Below are 19,150 nucleotides of genomic sequence, written 5' to 3' on the forward strand. Positions count from 1 at the left end.
TAGGAGCTCAGGGTTCTGCTAATTGCAACATCACCTCAGACGTCAGGACCCGAATTTTGCAGAACAAAAGCCTAGCAAAGGGTAGAAGCTGACAACGCAGGCCGAAAAGGCTGGCCCTCGGCGGCCGACGGAGAGGGGCAGAGCCGCGCCCTCGAGCACCACCCAGCCCAGCGCGGAAATAACCGAGTCCCAGCACCCGACAGCGGTCTTTCTGGTGAACTCAAGGACGCGACATGCTCGCGTTCCGAAGCTGCCTGAGGAAGGTGCTGGCCCCGCGGGCACTGGCGCCACAGGTAGGGGACGGAGCCTGCAGGGAGGTGGGCGGAGCTGTGGAGATGCCAGGGCTGCTACTCCGGAGTCTGCAGCGCCTAGCCATTAGGGCGGGACTGGAGCATCCGGAAACTCGACTAAGATGGGGTGAGATGTGCGCCTAAGAGATCCACCATCCAGCCCTGTTGAGCACCGGCTTATCCTGGGGATGAATCCAGTTCTTTCCGGCGGAGACTTTGACTTAACCCAATGAGAAGGAGTTAAGTTAGTCTAGAGCCAGGTAAACCTCGAAGAAGAGACTAGTGACTGCTCACCCAGCGTTGCCCACGCAAAGCCACCAATTATTTCCTTAGAGGGCTTCGCTGAACTAAGTTTCTATTTTTGTTTTTTTAGCCAACATTGTCTTTAATGAGTCAGTGCTGGCGAGAACAAGTCTAAGTTGGACACGATGAAGCTCAGCCGCAGAAATCTTGAAAATCGTTTCTATCCAGTCACTCCTCTCTGTAGGCTCCCTCCAGTGTATTATGTCCTGGAAATAATAACAAAACTTTGTGCCTTCCACAAATATTTCATTCTCCTAATGCACACGCCCTCTTTGAATCAACCTGTAAAATTTTGTTGTGAATGTCTTTGGCTCGCTTTCTGATGTTTTATTTATTTTTAAACTATAGACAGTAAGCAGATCTAATAATCCCATTTGTAGATTTTGGTTAAACCACACACACACACACACACACACAAAGCCCATCAAATGCAGAGACAAGCTGCAGATTTTTGTAGAAAATTTACTGATTTGTGCAGTAAGAATACAGTTCAGAGTAGGTATCTGTGGAATGAACTAAAGGGAGAAGATTTTATTAAGCTTTATATACGATAAAGTGTTTTGTAATCAAAAAGTTATCAAGAGAAAAAAGACTACTTTTTCTATCCATCCTAAACTTTCCATGTATGCAGTCATATTTTCCATACTTTTATATTCATCTGATCTGCTTTAGCAGATTTTCCTGTACTATTGGCTTCATGAAATGGGTGCATAGTACCCCAACTTGAAAATACGTAGGCTTTTTACAGTTCAGGGTCATACAGTGTGTGCATTCATATACAGGCGCATATGTACAGACATACACAAGCTGACTCTGACGGAGTCTTTCCCAGGGAAAAGTGCTTTCATAACAACAACTAGAAACTTAGAAATATGATTATTTCTAAAAATACCCAAGAGGCTTTCCTACCACGTGCGTACAACTAAATGCATTAAAGCCATCTTTGCTCTGTATTTCTTGTTAGAAATGAATAGTGATTCAGGCCATTGTGATCTATTACACTGGTTTTCAACCTGTGGCAAAACTCCTTTGGGGTTGCCTATCAGATATCCTGCATATCAGATATTTATAGTATAATTCATAATAGTAGCAGAAATACAGATATGAAGTGACAATGAAATAATTTTATGGTTAGGTTCCCAACATGAAAAACTGTATTAAAAGTTGCAGCATTAGGGAGGTTTAGGACCACAGGTCTATTGCCAAAGTTTGTCATGCAGTTGGAGAGTGCTAGCACGCTAATGCATTGACTGCATTCCAGTTCTGTTTCTGCTGGATGAGGAAGGATTCTTCGACCTGAATGGCAATTCTCCTTTTTTAAAGAACTTTTCTCTTAGTAAACACGTTCATTGTGTATACCCAAAGACATCCAGTCTCCAGAGTTCTCTCCGATACAGCACTGTCGTCATCCACACTGTAGATGAAGAGAACGTACGGGAAAACAGAACGCACATGGATCCTAACTGTAGCTCTCCCTCTCCGGCACAGAAGCTGCTCTAAGACAGCAATGCCATAGTTTGGGGAGGTGGCTCGAGGAGAATACATGTTTAACCATAGTGATCTTTAAAACCTACTAACCTGCATCTGTGGAGCGCTGACGAGAGAAATACAGCAGGGCTTGTGAACCGGCTACTGTGTCCTCTGTCACCAGACCCAGGTTTGGGTGTGAGGTAAAACAATCTCTGCCCTCCCCGAAGTACTGAGACTTGTTTTATCTTTTTTCAGGTGTGCTCATCTTTTGCTACTGGCCCAAGACAAACCGAAGGAACATTCTATGAGTTTTGTACTTATTACCTTAAACCCTCGAAGATGAAAGAGTTCATGCACAATTTTAAGCAAAATGTTCATCTTCGGACTGCTCACTCTGAATTGGTTGGCTATTGGAGGGTAGAATTTGGAGGCAGAATAGACCGAGTATTCCATATTTGGAAGTATGGTATGAGTCGCTGCGTTCAAATGCTCCATATAGATTTTTATTTGGGTAGATGCTACAGGAGTCTTAGATGGGTATACATTCATCTAGACACAGACTAAGGAGAACTTCTTTTAAAACAATGCAGAACCAAAAAGTAAATTCAGTGACCACTCTACACATTTAATAACTCCAAGTCTAACATAACTGAGAAATTAAGAGTTCTTATCTATCAATTCATTAAGTTTTAGACTACAATTCTCAAAAAAATTATAGCATCTTACTGGAACAAATGTTCTGATGCAAAGTTGAAAACTGCTTACACAAGTCCAAGATAAGGTCACAAAATGAAAGAGGTATCTGGTGCTAGACCTGTAAATCAGTGTCTCAGTGGGGGCAGTTCACATATTCAGGATTGGGTAAATGGAGGTTGAGAGGGAATGGCAGTCAACTTTTGACCTTCCTCAACCCTGAGCTTATTGTTTCCGTTGCATTTATAAACCATTTCCAGTTCACTTCAACATCCCAGAGTTTCAATGAATTCGCTGCCATGTTACTTTAAGAAGTTAAGGGAAACACATTGCTACGTACAAGTTCTCATACTGAAACTGCACTGCCTTGAAAAAGGAGATCATTACAAAATTATTCAGAATGCTTGGTAGCCTTTTCGAAGTCTAATCTTAAATTAGCTTACACCAGACTTTGACCATGTTCAGCAAACTCTTACTAATTAATTGCAGTTGGTCCTTGCTCATCAGTGTTCAGTTAATTCCCTACTGAAGATTCTGTGGGTGACTCGGGTATACTTTTTGTTTCTTTGGTTTTGAAGGACAGCAAACACCCTTAGTGCAACGTTTGCTTCACACGTGGTGGATGTTAAGTCATGGCCCATTGGGGAAAGTAATGAAGTCCTAATTGACCGCACTTTAGGCATAGTTTACATAGTTTATCCCTAGCATAAACTATGTAAACAATTTACCTTAGTCTCATGAGGTCTTTACAATAAATATATAGTAGGCCCACACATTGTTAAACATGTCTATCTGTGTCAGTCTGGGAAGGCAGAGTCGGCAGTGCTGGGGAGAAACAATAGTATGAGAACCAGCATGCTTTCTTTGGAAGTTACTTATGCAAAGGAAATGATGCCAAGTACATTCAAATTTTGTTCAGTGTTAAAATGTATTTGAGATATAGCTTGACTGATTACCATCAATACTGAAGCCAAATTTGTCTTAGCTGACACTGTCAGTTGAACACCTCAATTGAAAGAACAGTCACATGTAAGTGATTACCATCAATACTGAAGCAAAATTTATCTCAGCTGAAACTGTCAGTTGAATACCTCCATTGGATAGTAAGAACAGTCCACATGTAAGTGTCGAACACTAGCGTAAGCCCTCTTTATTCAGCTAATCCTCAGCACAAACCTGGAGGTTGATGCTACATCATTTTCCCCTGTCACAGACTGAGAAAGAAAGCAGAGGAACATACGGTGACATACGGCAGCTACCTTTGAGGAGGGAGAACCTGTGAGGCCCACTCGATGAGATCATAATAGTGGTTTCCACTTCCTTTGCCCTGAAGACCAGGAGCCACTTGATATGACATTTCTTCACATTGCTGTTCCCCAAGCCACAGCACGATGTTCTCGTGTGCTCCAGATGTAAGCCAAAGAAGCACAGATGGTTTGAAAGCAACCTTGAAAGACGTTTCTCCATTCTTTCCTACCAGATAATTTTGCTCATCGAGCGGCAGTTGGCAAAGCCTTGGCCAATGATACAGAGTGGCAAGAACGATTCCTCATTCCAAATTTGGCTTCCATTGATAAACAGGAGAGTGAAATTACCTATCTGGTACCATGGTGCAAAATAGGATCGCCTCCCGAGGAAGGTGCGTCTGTCTTAGCCTCTGCATTTCCATGGCTGCAATGGTACAGATGGTCCATTCTGATGTACTTTGAGAGCAGGGAGACTCCCTTTTATAGAGGGCATAAGTGATCGTTGAGTCAAACCAAAGTGCAGCTCTTCGCTTATCCTTAAAGAGCAAGGAGTAGTGGGGAAGCATTCCCGCTTGAAGGTTTCTGGGTTTGAAGACCTCAGCTATGTTACAGAAAATATCACATGGGCAGTAGTAGTTGAAAACTGCATATCGAGAGCAAGAGACCATTGGCGGGGTGGTAAGAGTTCATATATCATATTCTATCGTTGTTTTAAAAAATGTTCATATTTAAATATAACTATATATTTTATATATCTACATAAATATAGCTATGTTTACTATATTAAATATATTTATAAATTACACCCAATTTTAATTCACTATCTTTTATTTTTTTACAAAACGGACCATTTGGGGCAAGTGATTAAGTGATTAATGATTTTTGTCTTCCTCTTTCTTTCAGTTTGAAAATAATTTTCTGTCTTCTTGCTGATTTTACTTCTTGTGTATTTAAAGAAACTATGACCTCAGTCTAATTGAACCCAGAAGTCAGATTAGAACAGCATAAACTAATTAGAACTTTTGTTGTTGTTGTTCTCAACTTTGTAGTATGTTTTAGATGACACTACAAGGAGACCTGGAAAGCCCGAGTTGAATGGTGCCCACGTGGGCCTCTTATCAGCTCTCAGCACTATCTCAATAAAATAGTTGTCCTCTCTCATTAGACTACTTGCAACCTAGTTCTTTGCCTCTGCTGATCTATACTTCGGTGTAGAGATAAAATGCATTTCAAATATGTAGCCAAAATATTAAAGAACTATAAAATTATATCTTTACCGTGGTTTGTTTTGCTGGAATATGGAAAAAGAAACATCATTCTGTTGCACTGTTAGGTTTCTCTTCCTATTAGCTATGAAAACATACAGTGCCAAAGAACACAAAGAAAAAATGGTGGAAGTGGAAGAGTTAAAAAACAGAGGCACTGCAGAAAAATTATATTTTATTTTGCTTTTAGCCAAGGATTTTATACAATGATGGCAAGTGTTCTGTCACTGAGCCACCTCTCCAAATCCATGAAAAATTATTTAAGTTCTTTCCTAAAGGTATACCCTCAGGCCACCAAAATATCTTCTCCACTAATTTCTCAATATCTACTTTAGTAACAAGTTTTTAAATATTTCAGACAATAATATAGACATAGTTTCTAATTCTTGTTCTGGTTTTTAGAGACAGGGTTTCTCTGAGTAACAGCTCTAGCTGTCCTGGAACTCGCTCTTCGAACTCGGAGATCGGCCTGCCTCTGTCTCCTGAATGCTGGGATTAAAGGCATGCACCACCACCACCGCCCTGCCTAGTTCTTTTCTTAAACCTATTTTTAACTCTCTCTCTCCCTCGCTCTCGCTCTGTGTGTGTGTGTGTGTGTGTGTGTGTGTGTGTGTGTGTGCAGCGAGTGCAGATACCTGCTGTGGAAACCAAAGTGTAAGATACACTGGAGCTAGTCATTAGCTAAAGGCAGTTGTGAGCTTCCTGATATGAGTGCTGGGAACTGAGCCCTGGTCCTCTATGAGAACAGTACATATCTTCACTACAGAACCATCTCTCCAGCCCTCACTGGCCCCTACTTTTTGTCACCTGTGGAATTAAGTTTAATAGCATAAATAAGTTTACATGTGGACAAGGGATTTCTAAACATACAATTAAGGGAAAATAATGCAGATATCATTACTGCATCTGTATAAATGAATATGTACTTGTAGATCAAGCTTCTCATGAAACCAAGTGAATATGAATATGAATAGACATTCTATGACTCATTATTTAAATTATTGTTTCCATATTCTAGGAGTCTATGAACTCTCTTCTTTTCTTATGAAACCTGGTGGCCCAGCTCTATGGGGTGAGGCATTTGAAAGAGCAGTAAATGCCCATGTCAATCGAGGCTATTCTAAACTAATTGGCGTGTTTCATTCAGAATATGGAACACTCAACAGAGGTACAGATGTCCATTTCTTTTCAAATTTCTATGTATATTGATGACCTATTTATCTGCTAGCATTCTTTAGTAAAAGTTCGTATGTTATTGACAAGTTCTTGTACTTTTATCATTTTAAAGAGTTGATAAGTTGTCTCTTTCCTATTTAGAACTTACCACCTATCAAAACTATTTTGAAATGCTAAACTTCTGTTTTCTGATACATAAGACAAATTTTAACAACCATAATAACTTCAGGAAATAGTGTATTTCTTGTATAATCTTTTTATTCCTTTAAATATATTATTATCAGTACTAGGGATTGAAGCTAGGACCTTATGCATGCTAGACAAGTGTTCTACCACCGAACTATAGCCCCTGTCCTAATTAGGCTATTCCTGTGATCGAAAGCAACTTGAAGAAGTAAGAGTTTATTTCAGTTTATAGTCCACCATGCAGAAAAGTCAGGGCAGGAACTCAAGGCGGGAACCTGGAGGCAGGAGCTGAAGCAGAAGCCTGGGAAGAATGCTGTGTACTGGCTTGCTCCCCAAGATTGGCTGAGTCTGCTTTTTTTATATGACCCAGGCCAGGAGTGACACCACCCCCAGTAGGCTGACCTTTTCAACACCAGTCATTAATTAAGAAAAGGGCTGCACAGGCTTGTCCCCATCTATCCTACGGAGCACATTTTCTCAGCTGAGGCTCTCTCTCCTCAGATGCATCTGAGAAGCTTTGTGTCAAGGGAACAAAAAACCAACACAGTTGAACCACTGTCAACTTGACATATAAACACGTCATGACTAAACCATAAACTTTCCTTCCATGTTTGTCCCCAGATGTCCTGTTAATATTATTAGCACAGCATAAAGCATAGTATAACTTTGAAAGTCATGCCACCTTTATAAGTTTCATCTCTTTAAAAGAGCAAAGTCTTTTGACTGGAGGCTCTCGTAAAATCTTATTCTAAAATGGAAGAACCAGAGCACAGAATCAAATTCAAAGCAAACCCCAAATTCAGTAGTATCAAAAAGTTCACTGCCTGACATCTGGGACCTACTCACAGATCGATTGTCTGGGCTTCAGAGGGCCTTGGCTGCTTCACTTGGCTAGTGTTGCCAACCTCAGAACACACAGCTTACCTCCTGGGCTCAGCCTGCCACTGTGCACACCCTCCTCCACAGCTGCCGCTGTTCTGGTCACCCCACTATGCACACCCCTCCTCCACAGCTGCCGCTGTCCTCGGCAGTCACCCCACTATCCTGGCATCCCCAATATGCTGAGGCTGCATCCTCACCAGTGGTCTTCCCTGGACTCTCTTCTGGGGGGTACTCCAGTCCTGATACACAGGGCCAGTTTCCAGTTGCTCTCCATGATTCCTGCGTGCCTGCAAAACCAGTGCCACCTGGCTGACCCTTCCACATCCGTTACCAAGTTCAGCTCCCAACGTGAGATGCTAAAATAAAGTATACTACCAAGTCATACAGTCTGGGTCTTGCGTTCCTTTAGCTGTCTTACTTTCCTTCCTTTTCAAACCTGCTTCATTTCTTCATCTGTAAAACCAGTCTGATTAGTTAATCTATAATTTTCTTTCCAAAGTCTCTGGCTGCTCTGAAATCTTATCACTGAACTATTTAGTGTCGCTCTTTTAACCTCTAGTAACTGGACTTTGTTACTGAATTTCTCTGTATTTGTGTGTGAATGTCTTTCTGATTTCCTCCCGCAGTGCACGCTCTGTGGTGGAGCCAGAACGCAGACAGCCGCGCAGCGGGGCGACATCGGGCTCATGAGGATCCCAGGGTCGTGTCTACTGGTGAGCTGGTTTATTGGGCAGGAATTGTTTTTTAGAAGAAGAAGTTCTCACAAGTCAGCTTTTAATGTCATATGCAATGTCTTTCCAGTTCGGGAAAGTGTCAACTACTTAGATATTCAGCAAAATATGTTCCTAATCCCTGAGTCATTTTCACCACTGAGATAGTTTTCTACCAACGGTTTCCTTAACTGCTGTGAGATATGTCAGCAGACGCTGCTTCAAACCTCTCAAGAGAATTATTTCTACTTTTTATTTCAATGAAGAGGTAAGTTGTTACTATGTCCTTCGTATTTTTTAAGGCCATGTAGGTCCCTTTTACAAAACCCATCTCTATATGGGAAATAGAATTCATTTTCCCCATGCCACTTCATTACCTATCATACACTAAAATTAATTAATTTAAAAATAATGTTATTTAGTCCCAGTAAAATCCTTGTAGACTCTTTGGTTTATAAGCTGAAATGCCTTATTATTAATTTTACTAATATTTACTCCATCAGCTGCTTCCTACCAAAAACACTTGGTCACTAACTATATCAAGATCTTTGTTCTTCATTTCTTTCAGAATAGCTCTTCTGTAACAACCCTGGTTCAAATGAGATCACATTTCCAAGCTTGTGACCAAATTTTTAAATTATTAATAAATATGTGAAACTTTTAAATCTTGTCTTATTGTCCGAGACGTTTTGCTTCGGCAGCTTATTTTATAATACACAATGGGATTCATGTAAATACTAAATTTCTTTCACACGAAAAACTGCATCATCATCTGTTGTCTGTATTGTCAGTCACTCGCTTACAAAATACTAGATCAGCATACTGAAAGTCTTGATGACCCTAGTTTATATGCTGAAATGTTATTTATAATTAATTTAACTAACATTTCATTTTTATCTTATTTAACAAAGGTGCTTGAGGTATCTTAAAAAGTCATTATAGATGTGGAAACATTCGCCCTAATAAAAAATTTACCTCTATATTCTGATACTTTTTACTAGGTTTTATATTTTCATCATCCTCTTTAAAATTGATGTAATGCAAAGAAAAGGATACTTTTTGGTCCATATTGTAAATACGCCTACATTAAGGAAACATCATAGGACTTGTCACAGTTTGGATCTAGAATAGCACACCTCCGGCAGTCTCATCAGTGGAAGCCTTGCTCAACAAGTAGTAGTGTATTGGGAGGTGGTAAAAAGCTTAAGAGGTAGGACCTAGAAGGAAGAAAGTACATCTCTGATCGTGAGCCCTTGAAAGGTATATTGGGGCCCTTCACTGTCTCTGTTTCCTGGTTGCCACAAGGTGAGCAGCTTTCTTCCCCCGTAATGTACTACCTCAAAGCAGTCCAAACAACCATGTTAAACAACCATACCCTAAAGCCCCTAAACACATAAAGCCAAATAAACTTTTCTTCTTCTAATTGTTCCCAGGCATTTTGTCACAGCCAGGTCTTCCCTGTTCCATGAAGAGTGTAGAATCATTTCATCCCAACTACAAATGTGTTTATCCCTCACCATTTGGAAAGGACTGGCATAGGTCTCACTTTTAGACATAGCAGTCCACCCCACTGGACAGAGAGGACAGGCAGTATCTTACTTGGTTTTGTTTCTGTTGTACTATCAAGTATCTGCAGGGTTCTATGTACCCCCGTCTTCATTTGGAAGAGGTCCATGATGGTCTGGGGAACTAAGGTTGTGGTACGCTTCTCTTCTCTAATCATTCAGGTCTTGTGTCTGCAAATAAAAAGGACACAGTAGCATCATCTAGGAAGGCCTGGACTTTCAGGATGCATAAGGAGCACAGGATCATCTGGAAAAGATGAACACAGTCTCATTTGTTTATCTTTGTTTTGGTCTTCAGGTTTATATGTATGTTTGTTTGTTTTGAAAAGGGATCTCATTGCACGGCCTAGGCTAATCTAGAACTCACTGTGTGGCTAATGATGTCCTCAAGTGCCTATACTCCCATCCCCACTTCTGTGGTGGCTAGTTTTATGACAACTTGGCACAACCCACAGTTGAGAGGAGGGAATGTCAATTGAGAAAATACTTTCATAAGATCTGACCGTAAGTGAGCCTGTGGGGCATTTTCTCAATTAGTGACTCATGTGGGAGGACCCAGTTCATTGTGGGTGGTGCCACCCCTGGGCTGGAGCTTCTTGGTTCTATAAGAAAGCAAACTGAGCAACCCTTGGGGGTCAAGCCAATAAACAGCCCCCGTCCATCGTCTCTGCATCAGCTCCTGTCTCCAGGTTCTTATCCCATTTGAGTTCTTGTCCTGATTTCCTTACGTGATGGGCTATGATGTGAAGCACAAGCCAAATAAAACCCTGTCCTCCCCTCATTGCTTTTGGTCATGGTGTTTCATCACAGTGATAGTCACCCTAACTAAGACAGCTCCCTAACTGTTGAGCAACAGCCCCAACACCATAGAGGTAGAGCCGGGTGAATCTCTGTGAGTTTGAGGCCAGCCTACGGAGCGAGTTTCAAGACAACCAAGGCTACACAAGGAAACCCTGCCTCGAAAAACAAGAGCAGTTAAGTCTCTGAAGATTAAACTCGCTTCCATCTAATCGAAACCAGCCTCTGACATACAAAAACTATTCGTTGATCTATGTGCAGACACTACATCTCAAAAGGCATGGTTAACAGGACAACGTACCTGCTTTCATGTAGTCAGTATTCCTGGAGAATTATCTAAGACATGCAAGTTAAATAGCATAAAGTTGGCTAAAAATACAGCACAATGAGAGGGCAGTGAGCATGGTGACGAGAGCCCAGTTTAGCTAGAGGTCGTAGCTCTGAGATGATTATCTCCCCAAAGTCTAAACAATGAGAACCAGCAAGCCAGCAAGACTTGGATACTACAAGTAAAGGTGCCAGAATGAGTACAGACTGAAGTTCTCAGAAGAAATGAGTTTCAGTGCTCAACAACCATCAGGAAGGCAACAGGCAAGAACATAGTGAGCGAAGAGGAAAAGCGAAGTGAAGAAAGAACGGTAGGAGCCAGCTCACATAGCTCCAGCAAGGAGTTTGCTCATTGTGCTGAAAATTTCTGTGTTGAAGAGCAAACCTACATGTTTTATTTGTGTGTGTGTGGGGTGTGTGTGTGTTTGTGTGAAGTGCCAGTGGAGGCAGAAAGAGGGTGCTGGGTCTCTGAGAGGTGGAGGTACAGGTGATTGTGAGCAACCTGATTGTGGATACTGGGAACTGAAACTAGGTCCCCTGTAAGAACAGTATGTGCTCTTAACCACTGAGGCATTTCTCCAGCCCCTAAATCTTAATTTTCTAAAGAAATAGCATTTGTAAAGACTTTTTTTTTCCCCTGAGGATGTTAGGTCCTCTGTTTGCTCCTTCAGATTCTCTTCCGGTTACTGCATTAGCTTTTTCAAACGGAAGTGACTCAAAGGACAACGATGCTGACAGATGCAGTGCAGAGATGCTAATCCAAGGACTTCAGAGAGCAGACAGTGACCCCATGTCAGAGTGCCTCAGGATGCTCGGTCCTGACATGCACTGCCTTGCCCACTAAGAAAGACCACACCAGGCCATGAATCCGGCTTAGGATAGAGCAGTGGTTCTCCACCTGTGGGTCGCTACCCCTTTGGAAGCCAAGTGACCCTTCCACAGGGGTCACATATCAGACACTCTGCATATCAGATATTTACATTAAGATTCACAACAGTATCAACATACAGTTATGAAGTAGCAACGCAAATAATTTTATGGTTGGTAATTATCACAACATGAGGAACTGTATTAAAGAGTCCCAGCATTAGGAAGATTGAGAACCACTGGCAAAGAGCAAGGCTGAGAGAACAAAGCCTGGGCCAGAAGTCAAAAGATCTGAATCCTGGTTCTGACCACTAGTGTATCCATGTGACATCACTTACTGCTTTAGCCTTGGCTTCTTTATTTGTAATACTGAGAATATGTTCAGAGTCTACGCTCCTGGGGACCACCCCCCCAGCAATGGCTACAAGCAAAGACTACAGCAACCACTGTCTCCCATGAACAGTTCAGAAAGCATGATTATCTAAATCCTATTTGAAACTCCTCAAACTCTACCGCCTCTCAAAATAATGATGCCTACATATTTTACAAGTAAACACAAAGCCTTTCCATATGCTGCTGACGAATGTGTCCCTCAAAGGCAGGGATGTTTAATTGATGCCTATAGTTCTATTATTCTATAATACCAGTGTAGAAACTTATCAAGTGGACACAGTCACATGCCATATAGTGTTTTGGTTAGCTGTGGACTGCAGAGAATATGGGAATCCAATAAACTACATGGTCTAATGAAATAGTGATTTTAGTTTGTAAGTACATTCTATGATCATGCAAGTATAAAAATTTTAATGCATTTCTTAGAATGTCATCATTAATACATAGTTGTCATTCTGTAGGGAAATAAGGTCATGAAATTGTCTCATTTTACTATCACGATCTCCTTAAGTGACAGTATCATCTTCACCAATCAACAATCAAGCTGAAAACCAGAGAGGCAAAGTAACTTGTAACTTATAAAGTCACACAACTACTAAGATTCAAAACCAGAATTCAAAGCCAGAAATGCATGCTCTAAAACCATGTTCTTGAGATTCCTCACAGATTCTTTGAAGACGACTCTCTGTAGACGTTAACTTTCTGAATTTTAGAGGACAAAATAATATTCTCCCTTCTATTCAGGTGAGTTATCAAGCAAAACCTGACTTGAGGGCAGTAATAAAATGGTTGAGTCTGTTCTGCTGGACAAGTGTTTCCTAATCTCTCTGACTATCTTGGCTTAAGTTGAGTTAAACTTCAACTTAGGAAAAAGAAATCAATTTCCCAGTACATTCATATGTCAAGTGTATCTGGCATAACGTCTCTTATCTTGTGAAAGTTTGAAGAGAAAGCACGATTCAGTGTCAGTCCGCATTCTAAACACTTATTTTTATTCTTGTAATAACCCTGTATCATAGACCACACAAGCTATGGCTGTGTGAGTTTCCCCACCCAACATGACCCTCTGCCCTTCTGACCCACTGGCTTGTCTCTCGGGGATTATACAAGAAGCCAACACTGAAGGTCATTGTTATCTTAAGTATTTCTGTCTTCACCGTGTTTCTCCTTCTGGCATCTCCAGTAAGTCTTCAAATCAGTAAGAAAAAAAAAAAACAAACAAACAAAGAATGACTGAAAACTGAACAAATGTGACCTTAAAACATAAAAATAAAACAGCTTATAAAATCCTGAAAATGGTCAATTCACAAGAAATCAGAGAAACAGAATTTAAATAGAGACACTTCAACTTAATAAATTGAGACAAATGGTAAAGTCATATAGTAGGAAAAATTGGTGGGAACAGCATTAACCTCCTGTAGGATGAGTGGATAATGGATAAAAGAAGTATGCACAAATTGCAGCTGCTATTGTCCAAGCCTGAAAGGTGTTATCTAATAAGGCAGTGGGAGATCAGTTATCCAAGGTGTTGCTAGGACCCTCTGAGCCCTTCCAGAACTTCGCTTCCTGGCTATTACAACTAGTTGGTAAACTTTTTGGAGACGCAGATCAAGCAATGCTTATCATAAGACAATTGGTGTTTGCAAATAAATATTGCAAGGAGGCTATATGGCCTCACAAGAATAAAACCTTAAATGATTATATTCGCATTTGCAGAGACATTGATGTGGCATATCACCCTGAACAGGTTATGGCGGCTGCTCTCCGGAAAAGCCAGGGCCAGTCAGATGGAGGGGGAAGCAGGAACTGTCTTGGGTGTGGTCAGCCTGGAAACTTCCACAAGGATTGTCCCCATAACAATTAAGGAGGGGCCACTGGCCCAGGGCTGCGTCCAAGATGCAAAAAAGGGTTACAATTGGGGAAATGATTGTAGATACAAGACAGACATCGAGGGGAGACCTTTGCCACAGGAAAACTGGATTGGGGCCTCACTCCGAAGCCCCAACCATGAAGCCTACCCCAGGCAGCGGTCAGATTCAAGTTGTTCCCCAAAGCAATTCCTTTCTGTTGCGGACCTCGCCCGAGGAACACCAGGGAGTGCAGGATTGGACCTCTGTGCCACCGCCCAAACCGTCTTAATACCACAAATGGGGGTGCAAGCCTTGCCTACAGGAGTCTATGGGCCGTTGCCTGAGGGAATCATGGGACTCGTTTTTGGCCTTAACAGTACACTTCTTAGGGGGATCTGCATTTTTCCGGAGGTAATAGTTGCAGACTATAAAGGGGAAATTCTCACTACGTTGGAGTGGGAAATGCTAGTGATTCCACAAGGGAACAGGATTGCTCAGCTTGTCTTATTACCCCAGGTATTGACAAATAATCCCTCTCTTAAAGAGCATAGGGGAAATCAAGGCTTTGTTTCAATAGGAACCTGTGCATTTTGGGTAGCTACCCTGCAAAACAGGCCACAGTTAAAACTTAACATTGAGGGGAAAACCTTTTTAGGCATCCTAGATATGGGTGCAGATGTCTCAGTGTTTTAATTAATATAGTTTCTGTGTGGTTATTTTGGGTCTGGGTGGTTGGGAATGAACAAGCAGCCTCCGACTACAACGTGGTATGTGACTTGAGAATTAAAAGCAGCATAAAGAAGGGTAGCTGAGTAGGGACAAGGGTGACCTCAAATAAATAAAGCTTTTAGTTAAGAAGTCACCATAAAGCTTGGAGGTGGCTGCTCAGGCGTTTAATCTCAGGCAGAGGCAGGTGGATTTCTTATGTTTGAGGCCAGTCTGGTCTACAGAGAGAGTTCCGGGGCAGCCAGGGCTACACAGCGAAAACCTGTCCTGAAAAACCAGAAGGGGAGGAAAGGCATCTGTGGAAGTTTGAATGTAATTGGCCTCCATACTCTCATAAGGAGTGGCACCATTAGGAGGTGTGGCTTTGTTGGAGGAAGTGTGTCACTGTAGGGGCAGGCTTTGAGGTTTCCTATGCTCAGGATACTGCCCACTGTCTCAGTTGACTCCCTGTTGTCTGCAAGATGTAGGTTTCTGAGCTACTACTCCAGCACCATGTCTGCCTGCACATTGCTATGCTCCCTGCCAAGATGGTAAAGGATTGAACCTCTGGAGCTCTAAGTGAACCCCCTCAATTAAATGTTTTATTTATGAGAGTTGCCATGGTCATGGTGTCTTTCTTCACAGTAATAAAAACAGTAAGACAGCATCATAGAAAGACTATAGTTGAAAAAAACTACATACATGGATTAGCCAACATGTATCATTCCAAACAGATTAATTTTCCAGTAATAAATTGTATAAAATTTGAATTATTTTGAAGTCCCTAAAGCTATGGCTTCTACCTGCTTTTCAGTTTCTGTGTTGTGTGAAGTGGGAGGAGCTTCAGAAAACTCCACGGAATGATGAAAACCAGTAATTACTTTTCTTTACACCTAGTGTCTTGATATGTGAAGGAAACAGTCCAGATTATGAAGCGGCACTATAACACTGCCCTGAAACTGTTACTAGGAATGTTTTCACCACAAAATGTAGTCTGCAAAGTCCTGATTTTCCATAAACTCTCAACCTTCATCAAAGACACAGAGAAGTTTGAACTCAGACTGTGTGGAGAATCCTAGGCAGCATCCTGAAGCTTCTGAGAATGGAAAAGATACAATAGGCCCCTCTGGCTGGATGGCCCATTACACTGATGTTCCACCCTTCCGATACTATCCTGAAAATAACAAGTTCAGTCTAAAGATACTATAAAAGCAATCAGTGAAGGTAAAGTAAATCTAAAAGAGATGAAAAAACAAGATAAGCTATATTTAAGAATGAAAATATAAACTAGAAGATTCCTCCTGAAGTCCACATGTAGGAAAAAGCAAGTAGAAGAGTAAACATGCAGAGCCTTGGGCAATTGAAGCATGTATGGCTGATGGGTCTTAAAATGTCACTGCCACTAAAATGCACTTCTAATCCAAATCCAAAAAAAGACAAAGGGGGATATATAATAGACATATATAAAAAGACATAGTAATAGTAACTGTACACTTCTATGTGCTTTAGTAATAAAATAATAGAAATGATAAATTTATACTATCAATAAATATTAAGCTAGTCTTAACTCCTACCTAAAAGAGATACCAGCAAATAGATACAGAAATATGAACACCTGTTGGCAGTCCAAAGCTAGAGACTTAGTCTGTTTCTTTGCACACAGCACTCCAGTGTTCAACACACAAAAGATACATTGGTGATATAAGCAGGACACTTATTAATAAAAATTGATTTTTATCTTTACTACACACTCCTCAATTATATAAGCTTATAAATAGTATACAAGTTCATAAACTTGTTAAGGAACATTGAATGAAAATTGACTTTTATTTCTCTTACAAAAAAAAATCGCTCCTTTTAAATACAATAAACTCAAACATTGCGATAGTAATTTGCCTTTACTAAAATTACAGCATCACACCATAATCACACACACACTAATACGATTGATTCCACGCTAAATATTTGTAGTTTAACTTAAAATAATTGAAAAAAATAGAAGCTGGGAATATATTGTACATTTTTGCCTGACATTCCAGAAACCCTGGGTTGGATCCCCAACTGGAGGGGGCGGGGAGATGGACAGAATATGCCTAAGCAAAGGAAAGTTAGTCTATGTCGCCATCTAGTGGCCTTAAAATATAATTCCGAAAAGAGAAACTTCTCTAAGGAATATGAATCCAGCTCCAGAGTCCTGCATGTACCTGGCCTCCTACCAGCTGGGCTAGCAGAAGATCCACGTAGCTGCTTCCAACTGCACAGTTGCACAAGTCTAACCTTTGAACAAAACCAAGCAGGAACACCACCAAGGACATTGTTCTGTTTGCCGGCATCATAGGTCAACCACCCTGCCACTGCTACCTATTTGTTACTTGACGTGTACAAATGTATTTTCTTTTTTAAATAAAAACAATATTTTCTCATTTTACATACCAATTCCACTTCCTACTCCCTTCCCTTCTCCAGCTCCCCCTTTCTTCCCCCCACCTCACCCCCTATTCACTTCCTAGAGAGGGGAAGGCTTCCCATGGGGAGTCATCAAAGTCTGGCAAAGTGATAAATTTGAGGCAGGATTGTCGGGGACTGCAGACGCTCAGATCCTGAATTTTCTGTGACCCCTTGCCTGCCGGAGTAAACAGCTTGTCTTCCTGTGCTTGCAGCTGCTCTGGACACAAGACCCTCATGAGTTCCTGATGGCAGGGGAGTAGTTTATGGTGGGCTTGCAGCTGAAAAATCCTGAGAGCTAGGGCATGGCCATTAGTCAAGAAGAGCCCTATTTAAGCTGCCCTGGAACACAATAAAACAGGCATTCTTGTTTTAGGGATGAAAAGAGAAGTTTCTCTTTTTGGAACTATATCCTAAGATGTGTGTGTGTGTGTGTGTGTGTGTGTGTGTGTGTGTGTGTGTGTTTCAATCTCCAGCCCCTTGGCTGACCTGCAAACTGTCATGTGGTAGGCAGGTTATGGTACGGCACACAGAACCAAGGCCCTCCCCCTATATCTAGGCTGAGCAAGATAATCCTCCATAGAGAATGGGCTCCAAAAAGCCAGTTCGTGCACGAGGGATAAATCCTGGTCCCACTAACAGTGGTCCCACAGACTGCCCAAGCCACACAACTGTCACCCACATCCAGAGGGCCTAGTTTGGTCCTATGCATGTTCCCCTGCTGTCAGTCCAGAGTCAGAGAGCTCCCACTAGCTCAGATCAGCTGTTTCTGTGGGTATCCCCATTGTGGTCTTGACCCCTTTGCTCATATTATTGTTCCTCCCTCCTTTCTACTGGACTGTGGGAGCTTGGCCCAGTGCTTAGCTGTGGATCTCTGCATCTGTTTCCAATAGTTGCTGGTTGAAGGTTCTATGATGAGAGTTCAGGTAGTCACAATCTGATTACAGGGCAAGGCCAGTTCAGGCACCTTCTCTACTATGGCTTAGGGTCTTAGCTGGGGTCATCCTTGTGGATTTTTGGGAATTTCTCTAGTGCCAGGTTTCTTGCTAACCTCATAATGGCTCTCTTAATCAAGGTATCTCTTTCATAAAAATTTATTTTCACAAAAGTCAAACTAGATGAAAAATAATAAAAACATGATCAGAAAAGCTTTACACACTGGTATGAAAACAATAAATTCATAAAATATTTTGATAGGATTTAGTTAAGATTAATATGCACATAACTTAGAAGTCAGCAATTCAAGGGGTGCACTCTAGGGCACAATATACACATAACAGAATCAGCAACTCAGTACTCTATAAAATGAAATGAGGACATGACCATTCCTGGGTGTGGTTGAGGAGAAGATTTTCACTGTAGATTTGAGGAAGAGAACAGCCAGAGGCATCTGGAAGTGTCGGCACTAGGCTTCAGGTAACTGGCATGGGTCAAAGCTGTATCTCATTTGGAACCAGCCTTATCCCCTTTGGTCATAAAAGACGGGAATAAAGTACAATATTATCAGGACTTGTGTTTTTATCAATAATAGTCATAGATATATTTACAGCTGCCGAAATATGTCAAAATCCCTTTTATGGTTATGACGACTTCAAATGCTTGTCTTACCCCCTAGATTGTTATTTAATATCTCTATAAAGAAGCACGTGTGGTTTTCAATAACTTACCTTTCTATTAGACGAAGTTTACTCAGTGTAGTTTTTTTAGAGCTGTATGTATTTGCTAAACACTCTTTAGGAGTTTAGAGGATCACAAGATTTCCAAATGTTTGCTACACTAAAAAGGTTTCTAATCCCTAACGACCAGCAGTAAATAATGTGTGTACATTAGTAAGGTAGTCAAGAGGCTGTTTTCATCAGGGAAATTATTCAAGATATTGGGATCAATTCGCTATTTAACGTGAAGTGTAGAGCCATTGAAGGCCGGATACCTGAGAATGAACGGTATCCCAAGTGAACATAGTTGGAGAACCCTAGAA

General features: G+C 41.2%; 1 protein-coding gene across 2 annotated transcripts; it reads left to right on the forward strand.

Annotated features, from left to right (window-relative positions):
- Window positions 1-233: 233 nt before the first annotated feature.
- LOC121451981 (protein NipSnap homolog 3A-like) lies at window positions 234-8,390 on the forward strand. 2 transcript variants are annotated; one of them, XM_041657824.1, is made up of 6 exons: window positions 234-293; window positions 2,319-2,529; window positions 4,237-4,395; window positions 6,287-6,436; window positions 8,139-8,225; window positions 8,314-8,390. In XM_041657824.1, the coding sequence occupies exons 1-6, from the start codon at window positions 234-236 to the stop codon at window positions 8,388-8,390; spliced, it is 744 nt and encodes a 247-aa protein (XP_041513758.1). The 2 variants fall into 2 exon arrangements, with proteins under 2 accessions (XP_041513758.1, XP_041513759.1); XM_041657825.1 differs by lacking the exon at window positions 6,287-6,436.
- The last annotated feature ends 10,760 nt before the right edge of the window (window positions 8,391-19,150 follow it).

Source organism: Microtus oregoni, unplaced genomic scaffold (assembly GCF_018167655.1).
Source record: "Microtus oregoni isolate MIOR12 unplaced genomic scaffold, Mior012 000008F_ref0000371, whole genome shotgun sequence".
NCBI lineage: Eukaryota > Metazoa > Chordata > Mammalia > Rodentia > Cricetidae > Microtus > Microtus oregoni.